The sequence below is a fragment of the Nerophis ophidion genome, linkage group LG10, assembly GCF_033978795.1.
Source record: "Nerophis ophidion isolate RoL-2023_Sa linkage group LG10, RoL_Noph_v1.0, whole genome shotgun sequence".
In the NCBI taxonomy this organism is placed as follows: Eukaryota; Metazoa; Chordata; class Actinopteri; order Syngnathiformes; family Syngnathidae; genus Nerophis; species Nerophis ophidion.
In genome coordinates this window covers 37495264-37511547 of record NC_084620.1, presented here as the reverse complement: position 1 = coordinate 37511547, position 16284 = coordinate 37495264, and the positions used below count along the sequence as shown (strand labels likewise).

At 40.7% G+C, this 16284-nt stretch overlaps 2 protein-coding genes across 2 annotated transcripts in view; both read right to left on the bottom strand.

Moving 5' to 3' along the window:
• poln (polymerase (DNA directed) nu) overlaps nt 1–15124 on the bottom strand; it is a 58143-nt gene extending 43019 nt beyond the window's left edge. Inside the window, exons 1-5 of the mRNA XM_061913627.1 lie at nt 13989–15124; nt 9626–9758; nt 7917–7998; nt 7717–7844; nt 4656–4729 (exon numbers count right to left, since the gene is read on the bottom strand). Coding sequence (XP_061769611.1) covers nt 4656–4729; nt 7717–7844; nt 7917–7998; nt 9626–9719 — 378 coding nt within the window. The 5' untranslated portion in view covers nt 9720–9758; nt 13989–15124. The remainder of the gene's footprint in view (nt 1–4655; nt 4730–7716; nt 7845–7916; nt 7999–9625; nt 9759–13988) is intronic.
• haus3 (HAUS augmin-like complex, subunit 3) lies at nt 9858–14022 on the bottom strand. The gene is made up of 5 exons (XM_061913629.1): nt 12738–14022; nt 12455–12664; nt 12143–12375; nt 11729–12008; nt 9858–10208 (listed from the first exon to the last, which is right to left on the bottom strand). The coding sequence occupies exons 1-5, from the start codon at nt 13698–13700 to the stop codon at nt 9981–9983; spliced, it is 1914 nt and encodes a 637-aa protein (XP_061769613.1). The 5' UTR covers nt 13701–14022; the 3' UTR covers nt 9858–9980.
• Nucleotides 15125–16284: the final 1160 nt, after the last annotated feature.

Below are 16284 nucleotides of genomic sequence, written 5' to 3'. Positions count from 1 at the left end.
TTTAAAGCTTTTCACAAAAACATTAAAAATAAACTACACTGAACAAAAATAGAAACGCATCACCTTTATTTCTGCTCCCTTTTTTTTTCATCAGTTGAACTGAAAGATCTACAACTTTCGCTATACACAAAAAATACCTTTTCCTTTCAAATATTGTTCAAGTGAGCATTTCTTCTTTGCCAAGATAATCCATCCCACCTCACAGGTATGGCTTATCAAGATGCTGATTAAACAGCATGATTATTGGTTATGAGTGTGGCTTAGGCTGCCCACCATAAAAGGCCAATCTGAAATGTGCAACTTTATCACAAAGCACAATGCACAAAGATTCAAAGGGAGCATGCAGAGTTGTTGCTGTGAATTGAATGTTCATTTCTCTACCATAAGCCATCTCTAAAGGTGTTTCAGAAAAAGGCTGCCTTGTGCCACAATCTGTCTGACATTCTCGGTCACTTCATGTGACAGTTTGCGTTTTGGTTTCTCCTTCTGGTCACAAGCCTTTGGTTGTTCCTGGGTTAAGCTTTGCCGAAAAGTCCTGTGCCTTGTCTCTGGCTCTGCAGTCAGTTAGACCTTCAGCCCAGCAGTCTGCTTACCTGGTGCAAGAGCATCAATCAGGCACTCACGGCCTGCCTCGTCAGCCACGAATGCGGCCATTCCCAGGACTTGGGCGTGGACCACAATGGCTGCTGAGAGGTTATTCTCATTCACGTCAGCCCCCTTGTTGGCTATGTAAGTGGCCAATTCATGAACGCCCCCTGCAGCCACGCCGAGGACTTGAGCGTAAGACTCATCGGCTGCTGAGGTTCTGGCGCTGCTCACATCCGCCTCCTCATCGGTCACAAATAAGGCCGTTCCTTTAACCTCCGCCTCGCCAGCTGCATTCAACCCGCCGCCACCACTTAACTCGTCCTTGGTGGCTTTGGGGACACTTGGCTTAACTCCACCCACCCATGACGATACTTTTTTCAGTCCGGGACATGTGGAATCCGCCCCTTAAATGTGGGGTACTGTCATGATCCGTTGCCCAGGTCATGTTATGTTATCCTTAGTTGTTATTTCTGTTTCAGCACCCTTTTGTCACCCTCCTCTAATTAGTGGTTTGGATGCTCACCTGCTCCCGGTCACTAATCACAGAGCTATTTATTTCTGCCTTGAGCCGCACTCTGTCTGGCAGTCTCGCTCGCTTCTTGCGACAGCTTTCGTTTTAGTTTCTCATACTTGTCACCAGTCTTGAATTGTTCCTGGTTAAGCTTTGCCAAATTTTCCTGTGCTATCGACACGTCGCACATTTTTATTCTTTTTTCCCCTTGTTTACTGATAATAAATAAGCATCTTACATGCATGGTGATTTCCTGCCGTCTTTTATGCATCTTGGGGACACGACCACCACAACCATGAGGCCTAGACGTAACAGTTTATTTTTATTATGATTGATTGAATGTTGTCTATCTGTGTTGGCCCTGCGATGAGATGGCGACTTGTCCAGGGTGTACGCCGCCTTCTGCCCGATTGTAGCTGAGATAGGCTCCAGCTCCAGCGCCCCCCACTACCCCGAAGGGAATAAGCGGTAAAAAATGGATGGATGTGTCAAATGCTTTTGTTAAATCCATAAACACTGCCTCTGCGCACCGTTTACTATCTATTGCAGGAGTCGGGAACCTTTTTAGCTGAGAGCCATGAAAGCCAAATATTTTAAATGTTTTTGCGTGAGAGCCGTATAACATTTGACACTAAATACAACTAAATGGGTGCATTTTTAGGTTAGACCAAAATGATTAGAGTATAATTGGTCTCTTATTCTTTTTAATAACGATGTTATTCTTAAGCTAACCAATAATAAATAAAATACTTCTTACCATTAATGCGACTTCTCGAACCGGTGCGTTAGAAACGGATGAACGGATTAAAATGCATGAGAATGTTCTATATTTTGAACGTTATTTTTAACAGTGTTTGCCAGTGGTATTATTCTTTACTTTTCGTGTTAAGCAATGTCATCTAAGATTTATCTGAGAGCAGGATGCAGTCATCAAAAGAGCCACATATGGCTCACGAGCCACAGGTTCCCTACCCCTGATCTATTGCATTGGTTCTCTCTTCCATTATTTCGATTAATGACATTGATGTTGAAATGTTGGCTCTGTATCCGTATCGGTTGTCTGTGAGAGTTTCATTTTTATTTGTGAATTTCTCCAATCTGTTTTTAAACAGTTTGTCAATGGAGAAGTTTTCTCTTTACGGAAGGATCCCCATTTTCACTGTTCAGGGCAGATGGCAGATATTGTTTGTAGTTTCATGTGGGATACTGGTTTGCTAATGTCAACCTTGTGAATAGAGTGGCCCATGGCATGGGCAGGCCTATGTCATGGACAAGAAACGCAAGTGCATTTTATTGATGGCATTTTGAATGCAAAAATATACCGTGACGAGATCATAAGGCCCGTTGTTGTGCCATTCACTCGAGATCATCACCTGCAGCATGACAATGCACAGCCACATGTTGCATGGATCTGTACTCAATTCCTTGAAGCTGAAAACATCCCACTTCTTGCATGGCCAGCATACTCACCGGACATGTTTGAGATGCTGTGGATCGACATATACGACAGCATGTTCCAGTTCCTACCAATATCCAGCAACTTAGAACAGCCATTGAAGAGGAGTGGAGCAACATTCCACAATCAACAACCTGATCAACTTTATGCAAAGGACATGTGGTGCACTGTGTGAGGCAAATTGTGGTTACCCCAGATACTGACTGCTTTTCTAACCCCCTAGTGCCCCAATAAAGCCAAACTGCATATTTCAGAGTGGCAATTTTTGTGGGCAGCCAAAGGCACACCTGTGCAATATTCATGCACTTTAATCAGCATCTTGATATGCTACACATGTGAGTTGAGATGGATTATCTTGGCAATGCTCACTAACACATATTTAGACAGATTTGTAAACAATATGGGAGAAATAGGTCTTTTGTGTATGTGGTAAAAGTTTTAGGTCTTTGAGTTCAACTCCTGAAAAATGGGAGCTAAAATAAGTGTTGCGTTTATATTTTTTTTAAGTATAGGAAATCACAACCTGTTCCTATCTCAGCCTCAAGTCTTTTTGACTACAAGGCCACAAGCTTGGCACACCTAACTTTGGGAAATTTCGCTCATTCCTCTTTGCAGCAACTCTTACAGTAGGGTTCATCAGGTTGGATGGAAAGTGTCGGTACACACCCCTTTTTAGGTCTTTTCAGAGATGTTCAATTGGATTCAAGTCTTGAATCTGGCTGGGCCACTAAAGGACATTTACACAGCAGTCCTGAAGCCATTCCTTTGATATATTGGCTGTGTGCTTAGGGTTGTTGTTCAACTGAAAGATGAACCATTGCCCCAGTCTGAGTTCAGCAGCGCTATGGAGCAGGTTTTCATCCAGGATGTCTCTGGACATTGCAGCATTTATATTTTTTATCTATCATTCATGACTAGTCTCCCAGTTCATGCCACTGAAAAAAATCCCCACAGCATGATGCTGTCACTACCTTGCTTGACTGTAATGAAGGTATTGGCCTGGTGATAAGCAGTGCCTGGTTTCCTCCAAAATTCCCACCAAAGAGTTCAATATTTGTCTCATCAGACCAGATAATTTTGCTTCTCATGGTCTCAAAGTCTTTCAGGTCCATTTGAGCAAATTCCAGGCAGGCTGGTATGTGATTTTTACTAAGGTGGGGCTTCCGTCTGCCCACTTTACCATACAGGTCTAATTGGTGGATTGATAGAGTGACCATTGGGTTCTTGGTCACCCTTCTCCACTAATCGCTCACTTTAGGTGGCCGACTAGCTATGGTATGTGTCTCGGTCTTTACAAACTTCTTCCATTTATGAGTGATGGAGGCCACTGTACTCATTGGGACCTTCAAGGCAGCAGGTACTTGTCTGTACCCTTCTCCAAACTTGTGCCTTGACACAATCTGTCTCAGAGGTCCACAATTTATAATTTGACTTCATTCCTGGTTTGTGCTCTGCCATGCACTGTTAAGTATGGTATCTTACAGGTATATATGGACAGGTGTGTGGCTTTCCAAATCATGTCCAATCAACTGAATTACCACAGGCGGACTCCAATTAAACTGGAGGAACATCTCAAGGATAATCAGTTGAAAAAGAATGCACCTGATCCCACTTTTCTGTTTCATGGCAAAAAGCTGTAAGACCCTTTTGTACATTTAATTTCTTAGCTTTTTGTTTCTAATACATTTGCAAAAATCTTAAAAAAAACAAACAAAACTGTTAACATTGTCATTATGGGGTATTGTGTGTCGAATTTTGAGGACAAAAACGATTTAATTCCATTTTGGAATAAGGCAGTAACATAAAATGTGGAAAAAGTGAAGCGCCTTGAATACTGTCCGGATGCACTGTAGTCATAGCACTGATGGTAGCTGCATTTCCTTAAACTGCAGCTCACCACCCGCCTGTCTTCCTTTCTAATTCTGCGGCAAATAACTACTGTACAGGGAACTTTCTTTGAAGCAAAAAACTCAGCGGGAAGCTTTCACTTCTAGCCTGATGATATCCATCCACATTGATTTCTCGATAAAAAAACTAATTATTTTCAAAGCAGCTATCTAAAAACTAGCACCCACCAATATTAGGTTCATGGATACTCACTTGGATATTATTTAAGTGCTGAGCGTTCCCATGCAGTGACATTGGCATGAGGCAACTTTTCCTCCCCAGGTTTTCTGCAGCAAGAGGTTAGAGCCTTTTTAATCTGATTATCACTTTTAGGACACACCTCGAATCAATGGGGCATCAAGGTTACATTAGCATGCATGTCAAGGAGCATGTCTGCAGTGTCAGGATAAGATCAGAACATGCACACAAATAAAACAATATAATTTGTGTATGTATATGTATACATCCATACACACAAGCACAAACACAAACACTTCAACTCTCTCCCACCTCCAAAGTCATGTATCTGGGCATAGGTTGATTGGCAACACTAAACTGGTTCTAATGAGGTGGCGACTAGAAAATGGATGGATGAATACATATATGTAAAGACACAAAAATATACATCCAAATAGTGTTTGTGGGAAGTGCCTCAAGCTGCTACCTTGCAGCTGTAATGTGAGCAGGCACAGTTTTTTTTTATTGTAATTGTACTTGTCCAGTGCATTTCAAGAAATGCAATATGTATACAGTATAGTTTAGCATAATACTGCAGTTGAATTGACATTGTCAAGAGAGGTTATAACTTTTTTTGGCCCAAAAAAGCATGCAAATGAGTGTCACTCCAAATGGTTTATGTGAATACAAATAGATGAGATCGAACTTTCTTGATTCCCTGGATACGCGCCCAAAGAGAAACCAAGGTTATAGTCACTGTTTATGGAGCAAGTTTATTTTGAACATGCATACCATACAATTGTATGATAAATCACATATTTTCAGTTTCTCAATGCAACATGTTTGAAGAGGTATAGAAAAAAACATATTTATTTCTACCCGGTTTACAATTCATAACAATGACTAACACATTTGCTCACTTCCTTTTTATTTGATACACAAATTAAATTCATAAATTACTTTCTAAAATAGTTAAATTTTAATTCACATTATGAGACGAATAAGATTATAAATTTGTTAAATAAAGTTTAAAATGTTTTAGGATTCTTCTTTGAACTGTACTTTGTAAATGCTTCGAGTTTGAACAGTTTCTTAAACTGGATCTTAGTACATTGTTTGACTTCTTTGCTGAATCCCTTTCATAATTCAATTCCACATACTGATATACTAAAAGGTCTTTGGTGCCAAACATGCATACTAATGTTTTGAATTAGATTTTTCCCTAAGATTGTAATTCTCTTTTGTGGAGAATAATTGTTGAACATTTTTCAGTTGTTATAGTTTAGTTAGTACATAATTTTAGCTTTTTGCAAATGCAACAAATTTAACATATTCAATAATTTTCAGTAAATAAAGGGCTTGAGTGTTCTCTATATTCAACAATGATAATTCTAATTGAGTTTTCTTGTACGACGGTTAGTGAATAAAGTCTACTTTTGTACTTATTTCTCCATATTTCTACACCATCAGTCAGATATGGTAACGCGAGCAAACAGGAGAGAATATGAAATGATTTTTGGAAGTATAAATTTAGCTTAAACCATTGATGTGTTCTAGTACCTCGGAGTCTTGTTCACGAGTGAGGGAAGAGTGAATCGTGAGATCGGCAGGCAGATCAGGGCGGCGTCTGCAGTATCGATCCGTCATGGTGAAGAAAGAACTGAGTCGTAAGGCAAAGCTCTCAATTACCGGTTGAGCTACATCCTTATTCTCACCTATAGTCATGAGCTTTGGGTTAAGACCGAAAGGACAAGATCACAGGGACAAGCGGCTGAAATTAAATTCCTTCGTTGGGTGGCGGGGCTCTCCCTTAGAGACAGGGTGAGAAGCTCTGTCATTAGGGAGGAGCTCAGAGTAAAGCCTCTGCTCCTCCAAATCGAGAGAAGCCAGATGAGGTGGTTTAGGCATCTGGTCAGGATGCCCTCGAACGCCTACCTTGCAAGGTGTTTTGAGCATGTCCAACTGGCAAGAGGCCACAAGACCCAGGACACATTGGAGGGACTATATCTCTTTGCTGGCCTGGGAATGCCTCGGGATACCCCGGGAGGAGCTGGACGAGGTGGCCGGTGAGAAGGGAGCCTGCCTGGGGCTCTCTGCTAAGGCTGCTATCCCCGCGACCTGACCTTGGACCAGCTGAATAAGATGAATGAACAGCACTGGTGTATTTCTTGCCACCTTATGTTGTATATTTTGTATGAGATATATAGTTCACCTTATTGTTTATGATGACCACCAAAAATGTGATTTATTTCACTCTGTCAACATCTAATCCGTCTCTTTGGCATATGTCTTTTTCTCCTACTGTTACCAAATAGCATTATTTTAGTTTATTGAGATTCAAGGATAGTCTGTTTTTGTCAAACCATCCATTTAATTTGTTAATTTCTTATGTTATTTGTATTAGCTTCTGTGTGTTCTGTCCAGAGCAAAACAGTCATGTCATCTGTAAATAGTACTAACTTTAGGTCTGTTGAAGAATAAATGAATAAAGTTAAAAATTTTTTTTTAAAAACAGCTCAGAAAATGATACAATACTATCAAGGCAAAAGCCAAATGATTGCATAGTGTACAGGTTTGAGCCTTATAATGAAACTAAGTTGTGATAGTGACTGTGTTGGTCTCAAAAAAATAATCTCCCTCTATATTTTTTTACATAACATTAATTAGAGGACCTTTTTTTTCCTTTTACTGTATGGAGATAAATCATTAGTACAGTAATGGCAACATGGTGTGAATGACAAAATATGTCAGAGCTGCAAAATATATAGTGTCGGGCTAAAACAGCACAATGTGTAGTCAAAACTGAATAAGGACTTGACTTAAAATAGTAATAATCATCCATCCATTTCCTACTGCTTGTCCTCTTTTGGGGTTGCGGGGGGAGCTGGAGCCAATCCCAGCTGCAATCGAGTTGAAGGCATTTACACCGTGGACAAGTCATCACCTCATCACAGGACCATCATTGACAATCATTCACACACTAGGGTCTATCTGCTCTCTAAACAAAAATGTGTGTCCAAATCACTCCTTGTAGGTAATTCCTGCATTATTAGTCCTAAATTTGCCTTCAATCCTGCAACAGATGTGTTGGTACTACCTTCTGTGCTCATTTTGACAGTGAGCGCCTCAGCATGGTGACCACAGGGGAACAATGTAGGATCGCAGAACTCATCCTTTGGAGGAGGAATACTGAGGAGAGAACTGGGATTTCCGTTCTCGCTGGAGCTGTGAGGGACAAATGACACCAGTTTATAATCCATACACAACATAAAACATGACAATAATTGAGCCATTTACAAGCCTGGGCCCTGCCATGCTTCCTCATTTTTGGTCCGAGTGCCAGAAGCCCCCATCAGCCTCTGGTTGCTATGAGACCTCCCTTACATACAACAAGAGAGAAAAACCACAACACTCTTTCATTGCAAGAGACCAACTAAACAACCTTGATTACACTACTGAAATATTGTACAAAACCCAAAGCCATTGAAGTTGGCACGTTGTGTAACTCGTAAATAAAAACAGAATACAATGATTTGCAAATCCTTTTCAACCTGTATTCCATTGAATAGACTGCAAAGACAAGATACTTAACGTTTGAACTGGGTAACTTTGTTATTTTTTGCAAATATCAGCTCATTTGTAATTTGATGCCTGCAACATGTTTAAAAAAAAGCTGGCCCAAGTGGCAAAAAAGGCTGAGAAAAATTAAGGAATGCTCATCAATCACTTATTTTGAAAAGCCCACAGGTGAACAGGCTAATCGGGAACAGGTGGGTGCCATGATGGGGTGTAAAAGCAGCTTCCAAGAAATGCTCAGTCATTCACAAACAAATACATGAGCAAATTGTCCAACAGTTAAGAACAACATTTCTCAATGAGCTATTGCAAGGAATTTAGGGATTTCACCATCCACGGTCCATCATATCATCAAAAGGTTCAGAGAATCTGGAGAAATCACTGCAGAGCCGAAAACCAACATTGAATGCCCGTGACCTTCGATCCCTCAGGCGATACTGCATCAAAAAGCGACAGTGTGTAAAAGATATCACCACATGGGCCCAGGACCACTTCAGAAAACCACTGTCAGTAACTACAGTTGGTCGATACATATGTAAGTGCAAGTTAAAACTCTACTTTGCAAAGCAAAAACCATTTATCAACACCCAGAAACGCCACCGGCTTCACTAGGCCCGAGCTTATCTTAGATGGACTGATGCAAAGTGGAAAAGTGTTCTTTGGTCTGACGAGTCCACATTTCAATTAGTTTTTGGAAACTGTGGACGTTGTGTCCTCTAGAACAAAGAGGAAAAGAACCATCCAGATTGTTATAGGCGCAAAGTTCAAAAGCCAGCATCTGTAATGGTATGCGGGTATATTAGTGCCCAAGGCATGGGTAACTTACACATCTGTGAAGACACCGTTAATGCTAAAAAAGGTACATACAGGTTTTGGAGCAACATATGTTGCCATCCAAGCAATATTATCATGGACACCCCCTGCTTATTTCAGCAAGACTATGCCAAACCACATTATACAACAGAGTGGCTTCATAGTAAAAGAGTGCGGGTACTGGACTGGCCTGTCTTTAGTCCAGACCTGTTTCCCATTGAAAATGTGTGGCGCATTATGAAGTCTAAAAATAACAAGGGAGACCCCGGACTGTTGAAAAACTTAAGCTGTACATCAAGCAAGAATGGGAAATAATTCCACCTGAAAAGGTTAAAAAATAGGTCTTCTCAGTTCCCAAATATTTACAAAGTGTTAAAAGTGTAACACAGTGGTAAAAATGTAACTATGCCAACTTTTTTGCAATGTGTTGCTGCCATTAAATTCTAAGTAAATGATTTGCAAAAAAACAATTGTTTCCTACCTCGAACATTAAATATCTTGCCTGTGCAGTCTATTCAATTGAATATAAGTTGAAAAGGATTTGCAAATGATCGTATTCTGTTTTTATTTACACATCGTGAAAACTTCACTGGTTTTGGGGTTTGTATATGACGTACTGTGCCCATGTCTGGCTGCTTTACTCTGGGCTTGGAGAACAGCCAGAATCTTCTGGGCCGCCATGGAAAGCCGTTCTCTGCTGGGTTCCTCCATTTTCAATCAAGTCTGTTTTCTCTATCGTTATGCCAGTAACTGAAAAAAAAACAAAAGCAGGAGTAAAAACAGAGACACACATTGGACTACCTTACAGTCAGTAGCCTTCGAAACAGCTCTTAAAAAATGTCCAAAACATAAGACTGCTTATAAATGTTTATTTATTAGAGGACATGTGCCAAACAAAAAATACATTACAAGACTGCTTGGCAAGAGCATTAAAAGCAAAACAAAGAAAAACAATCGTTTTTTGTTTTAGCATCATGGCTGTTCCTTCCTCAGTCTCAATTTGCTCTCCAGCTCCTCCACAACTTTCTGAAGGAGTCTAGCATCCAAGTGGAAATAAATGTAAAGATCTCTCTCCCGACTGAGTAGGGGGTTGTGCTCAAGCTGGGAGCCTTTAGCTTTCACCTCTTTGATTATATCTTGCATGACCTCTTGCAAACTCTGCAGCTGTGACTCTGCAACAGCAAGCTTTTTGGTCAGCTCCTAAAGGGGAGAAATTACACACCATAACATTTATATTCAATATCATGATTTAGTCATTTATATTTCAGCAACAGCCATACAAGGTGTGTCTTCATTTGATGGCAGAGTAAAGGCTTATTTACTTTGAGCAGTCAGTATTTTCATGGAAAACTATAGAATATTTGGGAAAATGTGTTATTGAGACAATTATAGTTTACAATATAACTAAAGTACATGTTTTATGGTAATATAAGTTACCATATTTTTATGGTAAAATATTGTTGTTTAGAGTAAAAGTTCTTAGTTTAACACAGGTGGCAGGGGAAATTGTTTAAGGGGGACACAGTACAGGAAGTTAGCCTGGTCAGTGAGTGTAAGGATTGTAGTGTCTGCTGAAATTTACAATAAAGTTTAATTGAGAAAATATACATCTCTAAATATTCCCTCTTTAAAGTTTGTAAAAGCGTCCACGTGGCTCTACGGTCTTCAATAAACTTTGAAGGGATGTTGCCTGCTCTCATCTATTTTATTAGTCCTTTTTGCATTTATTCTCTGTAAAAAATATGTGGTAGTATTTGTGTGTACCTGAACTGGATTATTTGGATTTGCATTCATTCTTATGCAAAAAATTTATTTGGTCTTCATCTGACCTTTTGTAACTACTGAATAGCATTTTTAAAGCTAAGTATTGTATTTTTGTGCCAAAATATAGAGTAAAAGTTCTTAGTAAAGTATAGTTTTATGTTAAAATATAGTAGTTTTAGTCGCATGTAGAGGTTCTCAGTAGGTTTTAAAAAAATCAAATTTGAAACTTTAAATACAATTCAGGATCCAGGCAAAAAACCTAAAACCCTCTATTATGAACTAATATGCATGCGTTTTATGACCACTTTATGTTGGATTCCAATGCCTTCAGTCCCAATTTTGAAATGTTTTCTTGCAGAAGGTGTCATGTACGTTTCTACCCACTGGCTTTGATCATACATTATATTATTTTTTCTGGAGCCACTGATCATTAAACGTGCACTTAACCATTTTAAACGATTTGGCTTTGCTGTGGGCTTTCGTAATCTCCGCTGTAACATACAGCAGCGTGTGGTGAGCACAGCACACAAGCTGGTTGTGCTCGATAAATTGTGCAGACCGGTCGCAATTTAACGGCCAGTCTTGTAGCAGGTTATCTTGGTTCTGAATTAAGTGTAGTAATTCTGTATAAAAATTGTGTGGTTTGTTACAGTGTAGTATTTTTATCCTAAGATTGGGGGCTTTAAATAAAGTATAGTATCTTCATTGTAAACTAGTGGTTTTGACTAAAGTATAGTATTTTTGTGATAAAACATATTGGTTTTGAGTTAATTATTGCATTTAGATAGTATAGCACAGCAGTTTAGAGTAAAGCATTGATTTCTGTGGGCCTATTTTGGTAGTTTTTCTTATGGTAAAATATAGTAATTGAGTAAATCTCTTCCTAAATGTACAGTAATTGATAGAGACAATGGTGACAATAATGGTGTGCATAAGGTGAATGAAAACAAACCCACCTGTGCATTGGGACAGAGCAGTTCTTCGTTAGTGATGGGCATAGAACATAGGCGTGAACTTAAGACCAGCTGCTGGAACTCTGTGTACATGGCCCTGTGAAGAGCCTTGCAGTGGCCTTCCAGTTGAGCCATAGAAAAGTTCTGCTCCCAGTTGGAAGCTGCCAGTGCATCACGGGACACCTGGAGATTGTTTGCTAGATTACAGGCAGCTTGGTCCAGTTCTTCGAGTGACCGGAAAGGTTCTGCTGTCCCCTGGGCGGAATCTATGATCTGGAGGAGTCTGTGGAGAGCATTTGAACAGGGGATAGATCAAGAAAAGCACAGTGTAGCTGGATTTACATATGCATTGCCTTGTTGCACCACCTAATGGGGAAAGTTGGTAAACTGCATTGATGAGAATAATAATCCTACTACCTGCTGAGTGCAGCGTCCTTGCAGCTGATGATGGATCTTGGCCTCGTGTTGACTGCCAACTCAGGATGTGCCAGAGCCTGTGTCCGGACGGACGCCACTTCATGTTCTTCAACAAGTCTGCTGCTCACATCACTAAGCTGCTTCAGGCAAGCCCTCCAGCATTTCAGCTCCACCTCATGGGCCAAGAGGACGATGTCAAAGGAGGCCTTCTGATGGAGCAGGACATCGCGTACCTTGTTGGATCAAGTGACAAGGATTTGACTAGTTGTTAATTTCTTCCAGTAGAATTAAAAAAAACTTGTTAACACAAACCTCATCTTGTTGAGATGTGAGGTAGTTCTGCCTGGCCTGTTGCACGGCCAGGTCTCCCTTCACAATAGGCACGTTAATCACCCGCGCTGACTCCCGAAGGACAGCAGGCACCGTTCCATGGAGCAGCGCTTCGAGTTCCCCCTCTACAACCTGCAGCTCCTTTTTTGACACCACCTCGCGCACTTGAAGCGAGGAAGAGTTGGAGATGCTCTGGTTTGGTAATATGCCAAAAAAAGGAGGAGCATTATGTCAGTCAACGCATCGCAAGATTAAATATGTTTACCTTGCAAGAGAAGTTGTCAGAGAGCCAGTCGAGTCCAGCCTTGACACTTTTCTCCTCTGCCGTGGCTTGCATCAGCTGATGCTGAGCCACAATGTGAGACCACTGAAGTCGAGCCATTTCAGTTCTCTTTTGCTCCACGGCACTCTCTTCCTTCTCTTTTTCTTCACCTTCACAAGAGCTGAGGTCCAACAGGTTGAGGGAGTAAGAAGTTTCAATGATGTCTGAAATGCCAGTGAAGAAGTGCCTCCGGGTAAAGGCGGAGAGTGTTTTGGTGTTAAGTTCCTCTTGATGCAGATATGGATCCAAGGAAAGCTGGGATAGAAGAGCTGTGGGTGCTCTGCTAACAGACTCCCTTTTATCGTTTTGTATGGCTTCAGACTGAGCAGAGAAGTAAGATGTGAGCTTGCTGACCTCATCTGTGAAGCCTTGTAGTACACTGTTGGTGTCCGCATTCTCGGCTCCAAGATGAGCATTGATCTCGAGTAACCCGGACAGAGCACTCTCCGATTCCGCGGCCAGACGAAGGTCAATATCTGCACGAGAAGTGGCTGCGACCTGCAACTTTTGAAAACGACTCTGTTTCAGCTCTTTCTCCTCACGCAGCGCCCGGATCTCTGCTTCCAAATCTTTTAAGGAAACACCCGGATCTGCTGCAAACATGGACGAAGATGAAGACAAGGCGATCGCACTGTTCTCCTTAGATGGTCCGATGGTTTTGAGGACCTCTCCTAATGTGGCTTCATCCAAAATGGGTTTGCCAAATCTGCAGAGCTCCTGGAAAGCTGACGCTTCTTCTGGGGTCAACACATTTGTACGGTTTAGAGACCGACAGACAAAACGTAAAAAGTGGAGGTTGTCCGGGGTGCTGTCAAACAGCCAGTCGAACTCAGAGGCCTTCAGTGAGGATGCATCGGGGTAACCGAGACGACTCATGGCCTCCACAAACTGACGACCGTTTAACATTGTGCTTATATTGTTTTATTATTTTAAAAATATATTTTTTTAATAGAAAAACACTACTACCATATAGTGTTTCCAACTACCATCCACCATGAAAAAGGTATATTTGTGCCGCCTTTACAGAATAACACCGACAAGCGAGTATTTTTACCAACAAAAAAAACTGAATATGAACCGAAAACCACGCAAACTAACATTTGTCTTGTTATTCAAGTCGTAAAGAAGTTGTTTCTCGTCACATACTTTTAAAAACAACAGTGAATAGAATAGAAATATGACCTGTCCACTCACCGCCTCCACTAGCTTGGTAGCAAACAGCCCGCGCCCAATTTATAATTTCCGTGTCATCAAAAGGGGACTGCTCGTAATGATGACGTCAGAGTTTTCAACCAATCATTTGCGCTTGATCAAATTTAGTTTTCCGCCCCATGCTCCGCCCCTTCTTTTTGCCATCAAAAGCGCCTCAAGTTTCTCGTTAGCATTTGGGGTGGAAGCTTCCGGAAGGAGAGACGCGGAACTACCAAACATTTGGAGTGAATTTGGCGTCGGCGAGAGTGTCTAAATCTGTTTTGGCGGTTGAGCATAAGCTGTTTTGTGACTGGATCGAGATGGAAGGGGATAGTGACAGGATGTATGAGGATAGTATGGAAATGGATAGGACTAGAGGGGAGAGAGGAAAGAAGGGGAGAGGAGGGAGTGAAGGAAAGTCGAGTGCTAAAAGAGTGCATGAAGACTATGAAGAGGTTGATAAGAGGAAAAGGGTTATGGTAGATGAATATAAGATAATTTATACATTTAAATCAAACCAAGATATGAATGACATTAGTTTGATGACACTGGTTAAGGGATTAAAGAAGGACATTGCAGAGGTGGAGATAGCGAAGGTGCTCAGGGACGGACGGCTGTTGATTAAATGCAAAAATGGAGAGCAAAAGAACAAAGCAATGCGATTGCAAAAACTGTGCAACAAAATAATAAAGGAAAAAATCGAAGTGGAAGAACGAAAGGGGGCAAGAGGCGTCGTGACAGGAATGCCAAGAGGAGAAAATTTAGATGATCTGAAAAAAGAAATAAAAGGAGGAACTGTCACTATGATGAAAAGAATGATGGCATTTAGAAAAGGTGAAAAGACTGAGAGCGAATCCGTGCTAGTGCAATTTGCAGAGGAGGTCCTACCAGAGAGAATCATGATTGGGTATCTAAGCTTCTATGTTAGAGCTTACGTGCCACCCCCAGTACGTTGTTTCAAGTGCCAACGCTATGGGCATATAGCTAGTGTGTGTCATGCTAAGATGAGATGTGGAAGGTGTGGAGGAGAGCATGAATATGGACAATGTGGAGAAAATGAACAGGTCAAGTGCTGTAATTGTGGCGGGAATCACACAGCAGCGTATGGGGGCTGCATCATAAGAAAACAGGCAACAGAAGTACAGCAAATAAGAGTTGAAAGAAATATTACATACGCAGAGGCAGTTAAAATAAGAAATCAAGAAAGTGCAGAACAGGACAGAAGTGAAAATAGTTCAAGAAATAAAAAACAAGAGGCAGCAAATACAGGAATTTCCATGGACAAACTAGTTGTAGTCCTGGCTTACGTAATAAATTGTACAGAACAGGCTAGAAACAAGACTGAGAAAATCAAAATAATTGTCAAAGCAGCAGCAAAGTTTTTAAATTTAAAAGAACTATCCTCGGAACAGGTGCAAGGTGAGCTACAGAGAGTAGACGAGACCGAGTCATGTTACCACAATCCAACGCCATGTTAATTGTTCAGTGGAATGCCAGAAGTTTGATAGCAAACGGACAGGAATTAAAGGGATATATTAATAATATGAAAAATAAACCACATATAATATGTATTCAAGAAACATGGCTGAAGCCAAAATTAAACTTTATAATAAAAGGATATATAACGATACGTAAAGATAGGAATGATGGGCAAGGAGGAGGATGTGCCATATTTATTAAGGCAGATATGCATTATTCAATATTAAAAGTAAAACAAGAACTAGAGATAGTAGTAGAAGTATGGAATAATAAAGAAAGATACAAAGTACTAAACTTCTATAATCCATGCAAGAAATTAGAAATTCACCAACTACAAACAATAATCGAGCACTGGAGTGGCAATATTATTTGGTGTGGTGACTTTAATGCACATAGCACAATGTGGGGTGAAACGGATGACTGGAATGGGGATACATTGGAAGCACTTTTGGAGGAAAAATAACTGGTGTGTGTGAATGATGGGTCGGGAACAAGGTTAGATGTCGTCACGGGTAAAGAAACAGCAATAGATTTAACACTAGTGTCACAAGGGTTAGCAGGAAAGGTGGAGTGGGAAGTAAATAAATACAGCACTATGGGAAGTGATCACTATCCAATCTTCATTCACATAAACATAAATCATAGGACAGAAAGCACTAGGATAGAAGGAAGATGGAAGTATAATCATGGTGACTGGGGGAGATTTAGGGAAATTACCGACATAACTTTAAAGGAAGTAGATATAAATCAAGATATTGAACAATTAAATACAGATATTACAAAGTGCATAATAGAAGCAGCCGAACAGAGCATACCAAGG

Coding starts and splice junctions, on each gene's coding strand:
- haus3 (XM_061913629.1), bottom strand. CDS start 13,700: ATGTTAAACGGTCGTCAGTTTGTGGAGGCCATGAGTCGTCTCGGTTAC. Junction 12,009..12,142: donor AAGGACGCTGCACTCAGCAG/GTAGTAGGATTA, acceptor TGCTCTCCACAG/ACTCCTCCAGATCATAGATT. Junction 10,209..11,728: donor TGCTCTGTCCCAATGCACAG/GTGGGTTTGTTT, acceptor TCTCCCCTTTAG/GAGCTGACCAAAAAGCTTGC.